At 55.4% G+C, this 15,560-nt stretch overlaps 1 protein-coding gene across 1 annotated transcript; it reads left to right on the top strand.

Moving 5' to 3' along the window:
- The first annotated feature begins 690 nt into the window (after positions 1 to 690).
- On the top strand, positions 691 to 14,959 carry WDR81 (WD repeat domain 81). The gene is made up of 10 exons (XM_043583467.1): positions 691 to 4,642; positions 8,448 to 8,555; positions 8,816 to 9,006; positions 9,125 to 9,315; positions 9,627 to 9,792; positions 9,881 to 10,046; positions 10,714 to 11,400; positions 12,072 to 12,217; positions 12,498 to 12,677; positions 13,721 to 14,959. Exons 1-10 carry the CDS (start codon positions 967 to 969, stop codon positions 14,039 to 14,041), a joined length of 5,832 nt encoding a protein of 1,943 aa, XP_043439402.1. The 5' UTR covers positions 691 to 966; the 3' UTR covers positions 14,042 to 14,959.
- The last annotated feature ends 601 nt before the right edge of the window (positions 14,960 to 15,560 follow it).

The raw sequence follows: 15,560 nt of genomic DNA, 5'->3' as shown, positions 1-15,560 counted from the left end.
TGGCACCTCAGAGGCAGATCTTCAACGGGAAGTCTTGGGGAACATTTCCTCCCAAGAACTACAGGCCTCTGGGCCTGGGCCACTTTTCTCCCTCTCAGATGGCTCAGAATTTGAAAGAGAGAAAGAAAGAGCCCTGAGAGGGCTGGGGAGGGGGGAGGACTGTAGGACAGCAAGTGTGTGCACCAGCTTCTAAGTTGCCATTCTGCCACTTGGGCAAGTCTCTTTGGCGGCTCTTGGTTATGACTTGTGAAATATAAAGAGTATTAACTGTCTTCTGTCTTTTAGGGGTGTTGTAAAAGCCAAATGGAATGCTACTGATTAAATGTGTTGGAAAATTAAAAGCTCCTTCTCTTGGTAGGCAGCATGGAGGCGCTGAAGGGACTTAATGTCAAAAGCCCGGCTCTGCCATCGGTTTCTTAGCTGTAAAACCAGAGGGGCGGTGGTATCAGCCAGCTAAAGGCTAGGATCTCCGGCAAAATCCTTCCTAAATCCACGTCCTGGTGCGTGCAGGAGGAAGCAGGGAGGGAAATCTCATAGGCTGTTCAGCATCCCCCTCTCCTGCACCCCGAGAAAGCGAAGCCGCAACTGCACTGGGAGGGAGGGCACCGAGGCCTGCCAGGCGGTGGCGCCGGCGGGAGGCGCGGTCCGACCGGCCCATTTGAGCCACGTGCGGTTGTTTCCGTGCCGGGGCGATCACGTGAGCCGAGTCAGCTGACCGGTCACGGCAGAGCCAGGCTCGGGCGCCCCGCAGCCCCTGCCCGGCTGTGCCCGGAGCGCAGGACCCTGCAGTGGGGTAAGAGCGTCCCCGCCCTCCCCTCCTCTGTCCCCGGCCCCTCCGCCCCCGCCTCTGCCTCAGCCCGGGTCCCTCGCCCGTCCCTACCCGCCCGGCCTGGCACCCCGGAAGCCGTCGCGGGAAGGGCCGTGGCCGGGCTCAGCCCCGCGCTGCCCCCAGGCGGCCAGGAGGGGATGGCCCCGGGGAGCAGGGGGCGGGAAGTGGCTCTTACCAACGGGGCCGAAGGCTGGTCCCCGCCCCCAAGCCCCGACATGGAGGAGCTGCTCCAGAGCGTGGAGAGGGACCTGAACATCGATGCCCGGCAGCTGGCTGCGGCCCCGGGGGGCACCCACGTGGTGGCCTTAGTGCCCGCGCGCTGGCTGGCCAGCCTCCGCGAGCGCCGGCTGCCCCTGGGACCCTGCCCCCGGGCAGAGGGCCTGAGCGAGGCGGAAGTGAGGACTCTTCTGCAACGCTCCGTGCAGAAGCTGCCCCCCGGCTGGACGCGCGTGGAGGTGCACGGGCTGCGGAAGCGGAGGCTGTGCTACCCGCTCCGTGGCGGCTTGCCTTTCGAGGAAGGGTCCAGCAGCCCTGAGACCCTCACTCGCTTCATGCAGGATGTGGCTGCCCAGAATTATCGCAACCTGTGGCGCCATGCTTATCATACTTATGGGCAGCCGTATAGTCATAGCCCTGCCCCTTCAGCTGTCCCTGCCCTGGACTTAGTACGACAGGCTCTGCAGAGGGTCTATGGTTGTTCCTTCCTGTCAGTGGGTGAATTTACCCAGTGCCCATCATATACAAGAGATGGTCCCTGTCCCCCTCGGGGCAGCTTGGCCTGTCCCAGTCTTTTGCGAGCTGAGGCCCTGCTGGAGTCGCCAGAGATGCTGTACGTGGTGCACCCTTATGTGCAGTTTTCCCTGCACGATGTGGTCACCTTCAGCCCAGCCAAGCTGACCAACAGCCAAGCCAAGGTGCTCTTCATTCTCTTCCGTGTGCTGAGGGCTATGGATGCCTGTCACCGCCAGGGACTGGCCTGCGGGGCCCTAACTTTGCACCACATCGCTGTGGATGAGAAGCTTTGCAGCGAGCTCCGGCTGGACCTGAGTGCTTACGAGAGGCCCAGGGAGGAAGAGAATGAGGAGACCCCTGTATCAAGGGCTGGGCCAGGCAATGAACTTGGAGAGGAGGGAGGTGGGGGGGCTGGGTGTCCCACCTGCCGGGAGGAACTTAGAGGCCTTGTGTTGGATTGGGTCCATGGCCGCATCAGCAACTTTCACTACCTCATGCAGCTAAATAGGCTGGCAGGTCGGCGGCAGGGGGATCCCAACTACCACCCAGTGCTGCCCTGGGTGGTGGACTTCACCACACCCCACGGGCGCTTTCGAGACCTGCGCAAGTCCAAGTTCCGCCTCAACAAGGGGGATAAGCAGCTGGACTTCACATACGAGATGACGCGGCAGGCATTTGTAGCAGGTGGTGCGGGCGGCGGGGAGCCACCTCACGTTCCTCACCACATCTCGGACGTGCTTTCCGACATCACATATTATGTGTACAAGGCTCGGAGGACACCCCGGTCGGTGCTCTGTGGACATGTGCGGGCGCAGTGGGAGCCCCATGAGTATCCCGCCAGCATGGAACGTATGCAGAACTGGACACCCGACGAGTGCATTCCTGAGTTCTACACCGATCCCTCTATCTTCTGTTCCATCCACCCTGACATGCCTGACCTAGATGTGCCAGCCTGGTGTGGCTCCAGTCAGGAGTTCGTGTCTGCACACCGGGCACTGTTGGAGAGCAGAGAGGTGTCCCAGGACCTACACCACTGGATTGACCTCACATTTGGCTACAAACTCCAGGGCAAGGAGGCTGTGAAAGAGAAGAATGTGTGCCTGCACCTGGTGGATGCCCACACACACCTGACCAGCTATGGCGTAGTGCAGCTCTTCGATCAGCCACACCCCCAACGCCTGGCTGGGGCTCCTGCCCTGGCCCCTGAGCCTCCACTCATCCCCAGAGTGTTGTTCCAGACCATCCAGGAGAGCATAGGCCGGGAGGACTTACCAGGACAGCTTACAAATGGGGTGGGCAGGCTGGTTTTGGAGGCCACTCCCTGTGAGGCTGGCTGGGCAAGGGAGAGGCCCGTGGCAGGGGAAGATGACTTGGAACAGGCCACAGAAGCTCTGGATTCTATCTCCCTCGCAGGGAAAGCAGGTGACCAGCTGGGCTCTTCCGCATCTTCCTCCAGTCAAGCCTCCCCAGGCCTTTTGTCTTTCTCAGTGGCCTCGGCCTCTCGAGCAGGCCGCAGGAACAAAGCTGCTGGGGCCGACCCTGGGGAAGGTGAGGAGGGGAAGATTCTTCTTCCCGAGGGTTTCAATCCTGTACAGGCTCTGGAAGGGCTGGAGAAACTAGGCAACTTCCTGACCAAAGGCCTAGGGGGCCAATTGGAGGTGCCTGAGCATGCCCAGGTTCAGCCACCCGTGCAGCTGCAGGACCTCTTCCATCGGGACATGCAGGCGCTGGGTGTCCTGTTGGCTGAGATGGTGTTTGCCACCAGGGTCCGGACACTGCAGCCTGACGCGCCTTTGTGGATACGCTTCGAGGCCGTCCGGGGCCTCTGCACACGCCACCCCAAGGAGATCCCCGTGTCTCTGCAGCCCGTGCTGGACATGCTCCTGCAGCTCAGTGGACCCGAAGGCCCTGTGGCAGCAGGGAGGGGCAAGCTGGCCCCACTCTTTGAGTACAGGCCCATCTCCCGGGGATTGCCTCCACCCTGTCCGGCCCAGCTCCTCAGCCCCTTCAGCTCCGTGGTTCCCTTCCCTCCGTACTTCCCGGCGCTGCACAAGTTCATCCTCCTGTATCAGGCGAGACGCGTGGAGGACGAGGCCCAGGGGCGGGAGCTGGTGTTTGCTCTGTGGCAGCAACTGGGTGCAGTGCTGAGTGACATCACCCCGGAGGGCCTGGAGATCCTGCTGCCCTTCGTGCTGTCACTCATGTCTGAGGAGCACACGGCTGTGTACACAGCCTGGTACCTATTTGAACCTGTTGCTAAGGCCCTGGGCCCCAAAAATGCCAATAAGTACCTACTGAAGCCTCTCATTGGTGCCTATGAGAGCCCCTGCCGGTTACACGGCCGCTTCTACTTGTACACTGACTGCTTTGTGGCCCAGCTGATGGTGCGGCTGGGCCTGCAGGCCTTTCTCATCCACCTGCTGCCCCACGTCCTCCAGGTGCTGGCTGGTGTGGAGGCCTCCCAGGAGGAAAGCAAGGGCCTGGTGGGGGCCACTGAGGATGAGGAGAGTGAGCTCCCAGGGGCTAGGCCCAGCCCCTGTGCTTTTGGGGAGGAAATTCAGATGGATGGTGAGCCTGCTGCTTCCTCGGGCCTGGGGCTCCCGGACTACACGTCTGGTGTCAGTTTCCATGACCAGGCCTACCTCCCTGAGACCGAAGACTTCCAAGCTGGGCTCTATGTGGCCGAGTCCCCACAGCCCCAGGAAGCTGAGGCTGTGAGCCTAGGCCGGCTGAGCGACAAGAGCAGCACCAGTGAGACCTCCCTGGGCGAGGAACGGGCTACAGATGAGGGGGGTGCTCCTGTGGACAAGAGCAGCCTCAGGTCAGGTGACAGCAGCCAGGACTTGAAGCAAAGCGAAGGCTCAGAGGAGGAAGAAGAGGAGGAGGAAGGCTGTGTGGTGTTGGAGGAGGAGGAGGGAGAGGGGGAGCAAGACGACATCACCAGGGCGTCTGAGCTCACTCTCTCTGACACGGTGCTGTCCATGGATACTGTCGTGGCCCGTGGTGGCGACACAGATGGGGAGGAAGAGGAGGAACCACTAACTGAGCAGTCAGAGGGCAAAGAACAGAAGATCCTTCTTGGTGAGTTCTCAGGCCTCGAGGTGTTGTAAAACAGTCCTCTGGTTTGTTTTGTTTTTTTATCTTATCGTATTATTTATTTATTTGCATAATGTCTACACCCAAACGTGGGACTTGAACTCATGACCCTGAGATCAAGTCGCATGTTCTCACTGAGCCAGCCAGGTGCCTCAGGGTTCTGTTTTGTCTTTTGATTCCGATATAGTTAACATACAGTGTTCTATTAGTTTCAGGGGTACAATGTAGTGATTCAACAATTCTATACATTGCTCAGTGCTCCTCACAGCAAGTGCACTTTAATCCCCATCACCTATTTCACTCATTTCCCCATCCACCTCCCCTCTGGTAATCATCAGTTCTCTATAGGTAAGAGTCTGTTTCTTGGTTTCTTCCTCTCACTCTTTTTCTCTCTCCCTTTGTCCTTGCTTGTTTGTTTTGTTTCTTAAATTCCACACATGAGTGAAATCGTGTGGAATTTGTCTGTCTCTGACTTGTTTTGCGTAGCATAATACTCTCTAGCGCCGTCCGTGTTGTTGCAAATGGCGAGATACCATTCGTTTTTATGGCTGAGTAATATTCCATTATACATGTGTACCACATCTTCTTTATCCATTCGTCTGTCGATGGACACTTGGGCTGCACATAGTTTGGCTCTTGTAAATAATGCTGCAGTAAATATAGGGGTGTGTGTGTCCCTTGGAAATAGTGTTTACATATTTTGGGAGTAACTACGAGTATTCCAATTACTGGATCATAGGGTGGTTTTATTTTTAACTTTTTGAAGTACCTCCCAAGCACCTTCCACAGTGGTTGCACCAGTTTGCATTCCCTCCAGCACTGCACATTTCTCCACATCTTCACCAACACTTAACTGTTTTTTGTGTTGTTGATTTTAGCCATTCTGACAGGTGTGAGGTGGTATCTCATTGTAGTTTTGATTTGCATTTCCCTGATGATGAGTGATGTTGAGCATCTTTTCATGTGTCTGTTGGCCATCTGGATGTCTTCTTTGGAGAAATGTCTGTTCATGTCTTCTGCCTTTTTTTTAAGTTGGATTATTTGTTTTTTGGCTGTTGAGTTGTATCAGTTCTTAAGATATTTTGGATACTAAGCCTTTATCGGATATGTCATTTGCAAATATCTTCTCCCATTCAGAAGGGTGCCTTTTAGTTTTGTTGATCATTTCCTTAGCTATGCAGAACCTTTTTATTTTGATGTAGTCCCAAAAGTTTATTTTTGCCTTTGTTTCCCTTGCCTCAGGAGACATAGCTAGAAAGACGTTGCTATGGCCGATGTCAGAAAAATACTGCCTGTGCTCTCTTCTAGGATTTTTATGGTTTCAGGTCTCATGTTTAGGACTTTAATCCATTTTGAGTTTCTTTTTGTGTATGGTATAAGAAAGTGGTCCAGTATGATTCTTTTGCATGTAGCTGTCCAGTTTTTCCAATACCATTTGCTGAAGAGACTTTTTTCCGGTTGTATATTCTTTCTTTTGTCAAAGATTAATTGACCATATAATTGTGGGCTTTTTTCTGGGTTTTCTGTTCTGTTCCATTGATGTGTTTATTTTTGTGCCAGTGCCATACTGTTTTGATTACTACAGCTTTGTAATTAATATAACTTGAAGTATGGAATTGTGATACCTCCACTTTTTCTTTTTCAGGATTGCTTTGGCTATTCAGGGTCTTTTGTGATTCCATACAAGTTTTAGGATTGTTTGTTCTAATTCTGTGAAGAATGCTCTTGGTATTTTGATAGGGGTTGCATTAAATGTGTAGATTGTTTTGGCTAGTATAGACATTTCAACACTATCCATTCTTCCAATCCATGGAAGAACCTTCCATTCCTTTGTGTCATCTTCCATTTCTTTCATCCATGTTTTATAGTTTTCAGGGTACAGGTCTTTCACCTCTTAGTTTCATTTTATTCCTAGGTATTTTACTGTTTTGGGTGCAATTGTAAACGGGATTGTTTTCTTAATTTCTCTTTTGCTGTTTAATTCTTAGTGTATAGAAATGCAACAGATTTCTGCACATTGATTTTGTATCCTGTGACTTCACTGAATTCATGTGTCTGTTCTAGTAGTTTTTTTGGTGGGGTCTTTAGGGTTTTCTATAAATAGTATCATGTCATCAGCAAATAATGGAAGTTTTACTTCCTTTACCAGTTTGGATGATTTTTATTTCTTTTTGTTGTCTAATTGCTGTGGCTAAGACTTCCAGTGGTGAGAGTGGAAATATTTGTCTTGTTTCTGACCTTAGGGGAAAAGCTCCTAGTACTTCCCCATTGAGGATGACATTTGCTGTGGGTTTTTCATATATGGCCTTTATTATGTTGAGGTATGTTTCCTCTGGACCTACTTTGTTGAGGGTTTTATGAATGCACATTGTACTTTGTCAGGTGCTTTTTATGCATCGGTTGGAATGATCATATGGCTTTTATCCTTTCTTTTATTGATGTGATGTATCATGATGATTGATTTGTGACTATTGAACCACCCTTGCATCCCAAGGAGTAAATCCCACTTGATCACGGTGAATGATTTTCTTAATGCATTGTTGGATTCAGTTGGTTAGCATTTCGTTGAGGATATTTGCATCTATGTGCAACAGAGATAATGGCCTGTTGTTCTCTTTGTGTCTTTATCTGGATAACGCTGCCTCACAGAATGAATTTGGAAGTTGTCCTTCCTCTTTTATTTTTGGAATAGTTTCAGAAGAATAGGTATTAGCTTTTCTTTACTCTGGTTTTCATTCAACATTTCTGAGTACCTAGTCTTTGCTAAGCAGTGGGTGCAGCAGATTCACACACAGCACAGATGTGGGCCTGCCCTCCTGGAGCTCACCTGTAGCCAAGGAGATGCCACACTGTAGACAGTGTCATGTAAATGTCATGTTAGTGCTGTAAAGAACAGGACTGGCTGCTATGAGGGAATATAAATGGGGCTTAGATCAAGTTTTCAGGGTCCCATGAAAGTAGGGCTGGTTGAGATCCAATGAATAGGAGATAGCAAGCAAAATGGTAGAGTTTACAGTGGGAAGAGCATACCAGGAAGTGGGAACAGCATGTGTGAGGCTCTAAGGTTGTCCTGGTTCCATTGAAGAATCAGGGACTGAATTCTGCTCCTGAACCCAATATTGTACTGTATTTAAAAAAAATTTTTTTAATGTTTATTTATTATTGAGAGACAGACACAGAGCATGAGCAGAGGAGGGGTAGAGAGAGAGGGAGACATAGAATCTGAAGCAGGCTCCAGGCTCTGAGCAGTCAGCACAGAGCCTGACGCGGGGCTCAAACTCACAGACTGCGAGATCATGACCTGAGCCGAAGTCGGTCGCTTAACCAACTGAGCCACCCAGGCGCCCTTATCGTACTGTATTTTAACTAACTAGAATTTAAATAAAAGTTTGAAGAAAAAAAAGAATCAGTGCAAACCTAGGAAGTTTAGACAGAGAGAGTGGAAGGAAAAAGAAGGAGCACAGGCCATAGGGTGAGGGAGCCAGGGCCTGGCCAGGCCTCATTTAGCAGCTTAGGAAGATTCGCTGAAAGGATAACCTTCCTGCAAGGTGTGCTAAAGGAAAGGAGCCTGGAGTAGCCCTAAAGCCAGGGCCACGTGGGGGCAGTCCCAAAGCCACAGGCCACCTCTGCCACTGCTAAATAGAGGGTGGTGGTGTGGGGCACCCGGCTTTGACTGGGCCCCTCGGCAGGTCTGCAGCCGGGCTGGCCAGGAGAGGTGCCCTGGGGTGGGGTGGGAGGCGTGGCAAGTCACCATTATCTGATGAGCTCAGGGCCCGTTCCTGCCCTGCAGATACAGCCTGCAAGATGGTCCGCTGGCTATCTGCCAAGCTTGGTCCCACAGTGGCCTCTCGCTACGTGGCCCGGAACCTGCTCCGCCTGCTGACATCTTGTTACGTTGGTAAGGCCTGTGGTTGGTGCTGGAGATGGGGCTTCGTCCCAGCCCCTCTGTCTATCTTCAGCCCCCTGCAGGGGATCCTTCCTACTTCCACCTCCCAGGCAGGTCCTGGGTCCCCGTCTGTAAGCTACTTCCTTCCTTGGGTAGGGCATGGGGTGGCCCCCAGGCTAGGGTGACGAGGAGTGGCTACCACAGTTCCTGGAAGGCCGCCCTGCCTCCTGCCTGCTGTTAGCTACTCAAGGCTGCTGGTTCTTCCTCGGCAGGGCCCACTCGGCAACAGTTCACCGTGAGCAGTGGTGAGAGTCCCCCGCTGAGTGCTGGCAACATCTATCAGAAGAGACCGGTGCTGGGTGATATAGTGTCGGGGCCCGTGCTCAGCTGCCTCCTCCACATTGCTCATCTGTATGGGGAGCCTGTCCTCACCTACCAGTACCTGCCCTACATCAGCTACCTGGTCAGTTACTGATTGGCAGTCCCAGGGGAGGTCAAGGAGCTTGAGGGCGGACCTGGGATCCCTGGGGGCCCCAGGGGGTCTGTGGACAGCCTGGCCCTCACCTTCTCTATGGCCCTAGGTGGCCCCAGGTGGCACCTCAGGCCCCAGTCGACTGAACAGCCGTAAGGAGGCGGGGCTGCTGGCAGCGGTGACTCTGACCCAGAAGATCATCGTGTACCTCTCGGACACCACCCTCATGGACATCCTGCCCCGAATCAGCCACGAGGTCTTGCTGCCCGTGCTCAGCTTCCTCACTTCCCTCGTCACTGGGTAGGCTCCTGCCCCACCCCTGTGCCGTGGAGTAGCTCAGCTGAGGGAGCTACCCAGGAGGGGCTGGGAAGCTTGGGGGCGAGACCGGACTGGGTGTCAGGAGTCTTGGTTATCAGGATTCCTGGTTCTGATCCAGCTGTGTGACCCTGGGCAAGCCACATCTTCTTTCTGTGCCTCCGGTTCCTCTCGCCTGGTTTGGATCAAATTTGTCTTGTAGTTCTTTTCACTTAAAGCTTTTCATAGATTCTGGGCAAGTCCCGCAGAGTTGTGGAGAGGTGGGGGGTGCTGGAGCTCATGAACTCTCTTTCCAGGTTCCCGAGTGGGGCCCAGGCCCGGACTGTCCTGTGCGTGAAAACCATCAGCCTCATTGCCCTCATATGCCTGCGCATTGGACAGGAGATGGTCCAGCAGCACCTGAGTGAACCTGTGGCCACCTTCTTTCAAGTCTTCTCTCAGCTGCATGAGCTTCGGCACCAGGTAGGCAGACCTACCCCCCTTACCTGGCTGGGTTGGGCTGGGCAGGGGCCGTGAACTCGGCTGACTCCCTGGGCCTCCCTGCCCACAGGAGCTGAAGCTGGATCCCGTGGGCCGCAGTGAGGGCCAGCTGCCAGAGGTGGCCTTCTCCGATGGGCAGCAGCGGCTGGTGGACCCTACCCTGCTGGACGAGCTGCAGAAGGTGTTCACCTTGGAGATGGCGTACACAATCTACGTGCCCTTCTCCTGCCTGTTGGGTACTGCCCCATCACGTTCCCTCGCAAAGCCTCTGGGGCTATGTCTCTTCTCTGGGGGGGGGCCCATGCTCCCCTTGCCCCCAGAATCAGTAATGAGCATTCAGTGTTCTGGGTCAGAGCAAAGGGATTTGGCCTTGGACCTCAGAGTTCCAAGGTGCTGTATAAACAGGGACTGAGCATTAGCCAGCAAGGAGGCACAGGAGCTGGCCTAGAGTATCCCTGGGGACGGCAGGGCCACCAGGCTGACGTACTGACATCTCCCGGAGCTGAGAGGAATTAGCTGCCCACCATTTCTGTAGCCTCCCGTATGGGCCTGGCACTGCCGAGCAATTATGTGTGTCATCATCTTAAATAGGATGGACAGCCCTGTGGTCAGATATGTCATAGTCCCTCTACTGAAATCTAAGCCCTGGGAGGGAAAGCACCCCCTGGCTTTTACCATTCTATTTCTGATGCCCTGCGTAACGCCCGGCACACATAGAAGATGTTCGTGTGAATGGATCTACCTTTCTCTGTGGAAGAAAATAGGCTCGGAGATGAAGAGTTACTTGCCCAGAGTTGCACAGCCAGGACCTGCCCTGTTTTCTGTGGTTCCCAAGCCTCGGATGGGTGGTGGCAGCGGCCTTCCATCTTCCCTAATCTGAGGACCTCTCCCACTCCCATCCAGGTGACATCATCCGGAAAATCATCCCCAACCACGAGCTGGTTGGGGAGCTGGCGGGGCTGTATTTGGAGACCATCAGTCCGAGCAGTCGCAGCCCTGCCGGCGTGGAGCCCACGGTGCCCAGCGCCGGCCCTGAGTGGGACCCCCAGAGTGGGGGCTGCTCCCGGGACGACGGCCACTCGGGGACCTTTGGGAGCGTGCTGGTCGGGAACCGCATCCAGATTCCCGATGACTCTCAGCCTGAGAGCCCCGGCTTGCTGGGCCCCATCCCTGGCGCTGGCAGTGGGGGCCCCAGCAGCGAGGAGGACAACGCGCTGAAGCGGGAGCTGCCTCGGAGCGCCCACGGGCTAAGCGGGAACTGGCTGGCGTACTGGCAGTACGAGATCGGCGTGAGCCAGCAGGATGCCCACTTCCACTTCCATCAGATCCGCCTGCAGAGCTTCCCGGGCCACTCGGGGGCTGTCAAGTGCGTGGCGCCCCTGAGCAGCGAGGACTTCTTCCTGAGTGGCAGCAAGGACCGCACGGTGCGCCTCTGGCCACTCTACAACTCTGGGGATGGCACCAGCGAGACGGCCCCACGCCTCGTCTACGCCCAGCACCGCAAGAGCGTCTTCTTTGTGGGCCAGCTTGAGGCCCCGCAGTATGTGGTGAGCTGTGACGGGGCTGTGCACGTCTGGGACCCCTTCACAGGTGAGCGGGCCCAGGTGAGGCCTGTTCTGTTGCTGCCATGCTGTGCCCTGCCAGGCCAGGCCTCTGGGTGCGGGGACCCAGGGTTGGGCGGTTGGGGTGTCTTGGTATATGGTGTGGGACAACCCAGCGAGGCTGCACAGAGGAGCAGTTAGACCTGAGTTGGAATCCATTAGCCTTAAGTTTGAATTGGTTCTGCCAACTTATTTGCGGAGTTACCTTGCTCAAGTCACTTTGATGCTGGAAGCGTTAGTGCTCCCCATCTGTAAAATGGGAATCAGAACTGGTTTAGAAGATAATGCACATAGGGGTTTGGCTTAACACATAACATGTCATACAAGTTTGGCAGAGAGTTGCTTGATGATTTTTTGGCATCGTGTTAGGGAGAAATAAGGTTAATAAGGTTTTTAAAGGGGGAGGGGATGGAGTAGCATCGAGGTAGACCGAGGAGAGGTAGCATTTGGTCAGGGGGTGCTGTGTGAAGAGTTTGGGGACAGGAGCCTGGCCTGGCCATGGATGCAGGAAGGTGGGGGGGGTCAAAAATCATCTTTAGTATTTTCTTAGGTCCCCTGGGAGATGAGAGGCAGTTACAGGGTATGTCAGGGAGATAGGAAGGGTTGGGGTTCTTCCATCTGCTACTGGGACCCTAGATCCACTGTGCCTTTCCTTCCCAGGGAAGACCCTTCGCGTAATAGAGCCATGGGACAGCCGGGTGCCCCTGACTGCTGTGGCTGTCATGCCTGCCCCCCATACCAGCATCACCATGGCCAGCTCTGACTCGACCCTGCGCTTTGTGGACTGCAGGAAGCCCGGCCTGCAGGTCAGGGGCGTTCGGTTCCCTGAGCCCTGGCTTGGATGCCCAGCAGGGAGGAAAGACCCTGAAGAGAGAAGCAGGGTGTAGTTTCTCTTTGGAGACAAATCACCCACAGCAGCAAACGCTGGGGGGTGGGACTCTGATCTGGGATGAAGGGGTGCCCTCCCCTCGATGGGGCATAGAGGCTCAGGCCTTTCAGCCGTGTGGGCTTGGGGTGAACAGGACCTCAGGGAGAAATGGGTTGGAGTGGGTGGCAGTGCTTTAGCTCATCTCCCTCTGTCTGCAGCATGAGTTCCGCCTGGGTGGCGGGCTGAACCCGGGGCTTGTCCGCTCCTTGGCCGTCAGCCCCAGTGGCCGTAGCGTCGTGGCTGGCTTCTCCTCCGGCTTCATGGTGCTCCTGGACACCCGTACAGGCCTGGTTTTGCGTGGCTGGCCAGCCCATGAGGGGGACATCCTGCAGATCAAGGTGACTGACGTGGTCCCCTTTCCCTCCTCACTGCCCAGCCCAGCCCCTGCTCCAGGCCCTCTTAGGGCCCACCCAGGACCGGCTCCCTCGTACATGCCCCATGGCTGATGGGCGGAGAGGGTTAGGAGCCAGCTCTTCTGCAGGGGGCCCTGGCGGCAGGCAGGCCACGGGGGCGGGAACCAGGGGGCGAGCTGACCCTGCTGTTCCCTGGGGATGTTCTAATGAGTAACCCTTGTCCATATTTGTCTTGCTTGGAGGATCAGGGGTCGGGTCCTGTCCGTGACCCAGTTCAGGTTAAATAAAGCTCAGCTGGGAGGGTGTTTACTGCCCCCGACCACTGAGCAGAGTCCATGGCCCGTGCTGGGCTGCCCTGGTGGGGGTAGGGACACCCGGGCATGGGGATCCTGCCCCTACCCCCGCCCATTCTCAGTCACAGACCTTGGGGAACTGCCCAGGGTGGGACCAGGAGGAGGAACAGGACTGTATGTGGGAGGATTTTTCCAGGCAACTGGCACTCCCTCCCTATCCTGACTGGAGCCAGGGGACATGCACTGCCAATACTAAGGGCAGGCTGCCCCCAACTCTGTCCGGGGCCCCAGGGCTTCAGGCACCTCTAAGTTCTGACCTTCCAAGGAAGGCTTTGGGGTCAGCCTGGGTATTACCTGGCAATGCCACTTACTGGCTCTGTGACCTTGGTAGGATTACTTAACTTTTCTTAGCCTCATGTTTTTTCTCTATAAAATGGGAACAACAGCATTTACGTCATAGAGTTGTTATGAAAATTAAATGTGGTAATATGGCATGCCTAACAAAATGCCTAGATACAGTAAGTGCTCAAATGATAGTGATGACTAGGTTAAAGACACTTTAACATATTAACTAGTGTTAATGTAATGTGGCGGGGAGGGGGGGGGGCAGCTGGTCCCCTGCCCGGGATCCCCTGTCTTCCTGGGAGATACAGTGCGAGTAAACAGAAGACCTTGGAGCTCGGTGGGCACATGGGAGGGCCCAGGCCCTGCTGAGGCTCTCTTCTCCCTGAGCAGGCGGTGGAGGGCAGTGTCCTGGTCAGCTCCTCCTCTGACCACTCCTTGACTGTGTGGAAGGAGCTGGAACAGAAGCCCACGCACCACTACAAATCAGCATCTGACCCCATCCACACCTTCGACCTGTACGGCAGCGAGGTGGTCACCGGCACCGTGGCCAACAAGATCGGCGTCTGCTCCCTGCTTGAGCCGCCCTCCCAGGCCACCACGAAGCTCAGCTCTGAGAACTTCCGAGGCACGCTCACCAGCCTGGCCTTGCTGCCCACTAAACGCCACCTCTTGCTGGGCTCGGACAATGGGGTCATCCGCCTCCTGGCCTAGGCCAAGGTGGGGCTGGCCAACGAGGGTGGGCAGACATCCCCCGCGAGTCCATCCCTTACCCTTGTCTCCCCAGCAGCTCCCTCTGGGCAGGCCTCAGGCCCCACACTCTGTGCCCACATGGCCTGCCAGCCACAGTGAGGCAGGGGTCCAGGTTCCTGAACCGCCAGAGCCACCAGTGCTGCCAGAAGGGATCTCATTTGTGGCTTGGGGAGATGTTGCCCCGAGTCAGCAGGAAGCAAGAGAGGGAGCACAGGAAAGCATCGCTGCCCTCTCTTCTCCCCAGCTCTGCCCCCTGGGTCCACATGGGGACAGGGAAGCTCTGAGAAGGAGAAGCGAGACTGGCCCTGTCCAGCCAGTGTCCAGCCAAGGACGCCCCCACCCCCACCTCCCCTTGTGAGCCCTCTGTGCCCCTATCTCACAAGGGCAGGGAAGCCGCTCCAGTCCAGGACACTGATGGTGCTTGGACTCCAGCCTCTAAGGAGGGCTGGTCCTGGTCCAGGAGTTAGGGGCCTTGGGGTGGGGTTTAAGTGTCCACCCAGCCAGGCCCTGCCCAGTATGGGACCAGTAGGGGAAGAAAGAGGGCAGGACCAGGGGAGGGAAGATGGACTGGTCCAGCTGGTGCCTGCCAGGAGTGACCCCATGCCTTGCCTGCCCATTCCTAACCACAGTGTTTGTGCCTTGAACTGAAGAGGCAGCCCCTGGGCCCAGAACCCTTGGGGAGTGGTCCAACACCCTGAGAGAAGGGGCAAGAATGATCTCTGCATCTCAGGTCTCTCCCAGGGGACAGGAAGACCCAGGCATCCCCGGACCCTCACAGTCTGGAGCAGAGATGAGGTCTAAGCCTGGGCCCTTACTGCCTCTTCACTATTTGCAATAGATGTAAATATGACCAATAAATCTTTTGGAAGAGCCATGGAACTGAGTGAGGCTTTTCTTGATGATGGTTATCAGGGTGGGAAAAAATTGAGACCCAGCAGCTTCCAGGGCAGTGAGGAGAGTGAGAAGTAGGGTGGGAGGAAGGTGGGAGACAGCCTGATCATTGCTCTTGGGCACCACGGGGTACAGGGCTTCTGGTTCATGCAGCCCCAGGTCAGTTTCCTGAACCCTCAGCTTGGGGGAAGGTAAGGAGGCTTTGATCCTGCTGAGGGAGGATGCTGGCAGAGGCCATGGCCCTCTCTCTTCTCTCCACCCCTTCCAAACCCAGACTGAAAGCAGCCAATCAGGATCCTGGGCTTGTAGGGATTGGGGATGGGCATCTTATCTTGGGTTCCCCACATAGGCTCCCATAGCTTCCCCTTCCTTACCCTTAGGACGGGGGAGAGAAAAGGACATTGGAAGTGAGAAGCTGGAGGTGGCTCTGAGCCCAGCTGTGTCCTTGGGCATGTTGCATAGACTCTCTGAGCCCCACTAAAATGGGGATGAACCCCCACCCCATGGGGTTGGGGGGAGGCCCTTCCTGGATCTGCCCTACAGATGAGGACAGTCTCCTCAACCGTTTCCTGAACCTCCTTTCTTCAGA

This window comes from Prionailurus bengalensis, chromosome E1 (assembly GCF_016509475.1).
Source record: "Prionailurus bengalensis isolate Pbe53 chromosome E1, Fcat_Pben_1.1_paternal_pri, whole genome shotgun sequence".
NCBI lineage: Eukaryota > Metazoa > Chordata > Mammalia > Carnivora > Felidae > Prionailurus > Prionailurus bengalensis.
The sequence above is the reverse complement of the archived record's forward strand: the minus strand, read 5'-3'. Positions and strand labels throughout refer to the sequence as shown.

Bases quoted from the DNA above. Each gene is read 5' to 3' on its own strand.
- WDR81 (XM_043583467.1), top strand. From the start codon at position 967: ATGGCCCCGGGGAGCAGGGGGCGGGAAGTGGCTCTTACCAACGGGGCC. The intron at 4,643-8,447 runs GTGAGTTCTCAG...CCTGCCCTGCAG, and splicing joins AGAACAGAAGATCCTTCTTG to ATACAGCCTGCAAGATGGTC. The intron at 10,047-10,713 runs GTACTGCCCCAT...ACTCCCATCCAG, and splicing joins GCCCTTCTCCTGCCTGTTGG to GTGACATCATCCGGAAAATC.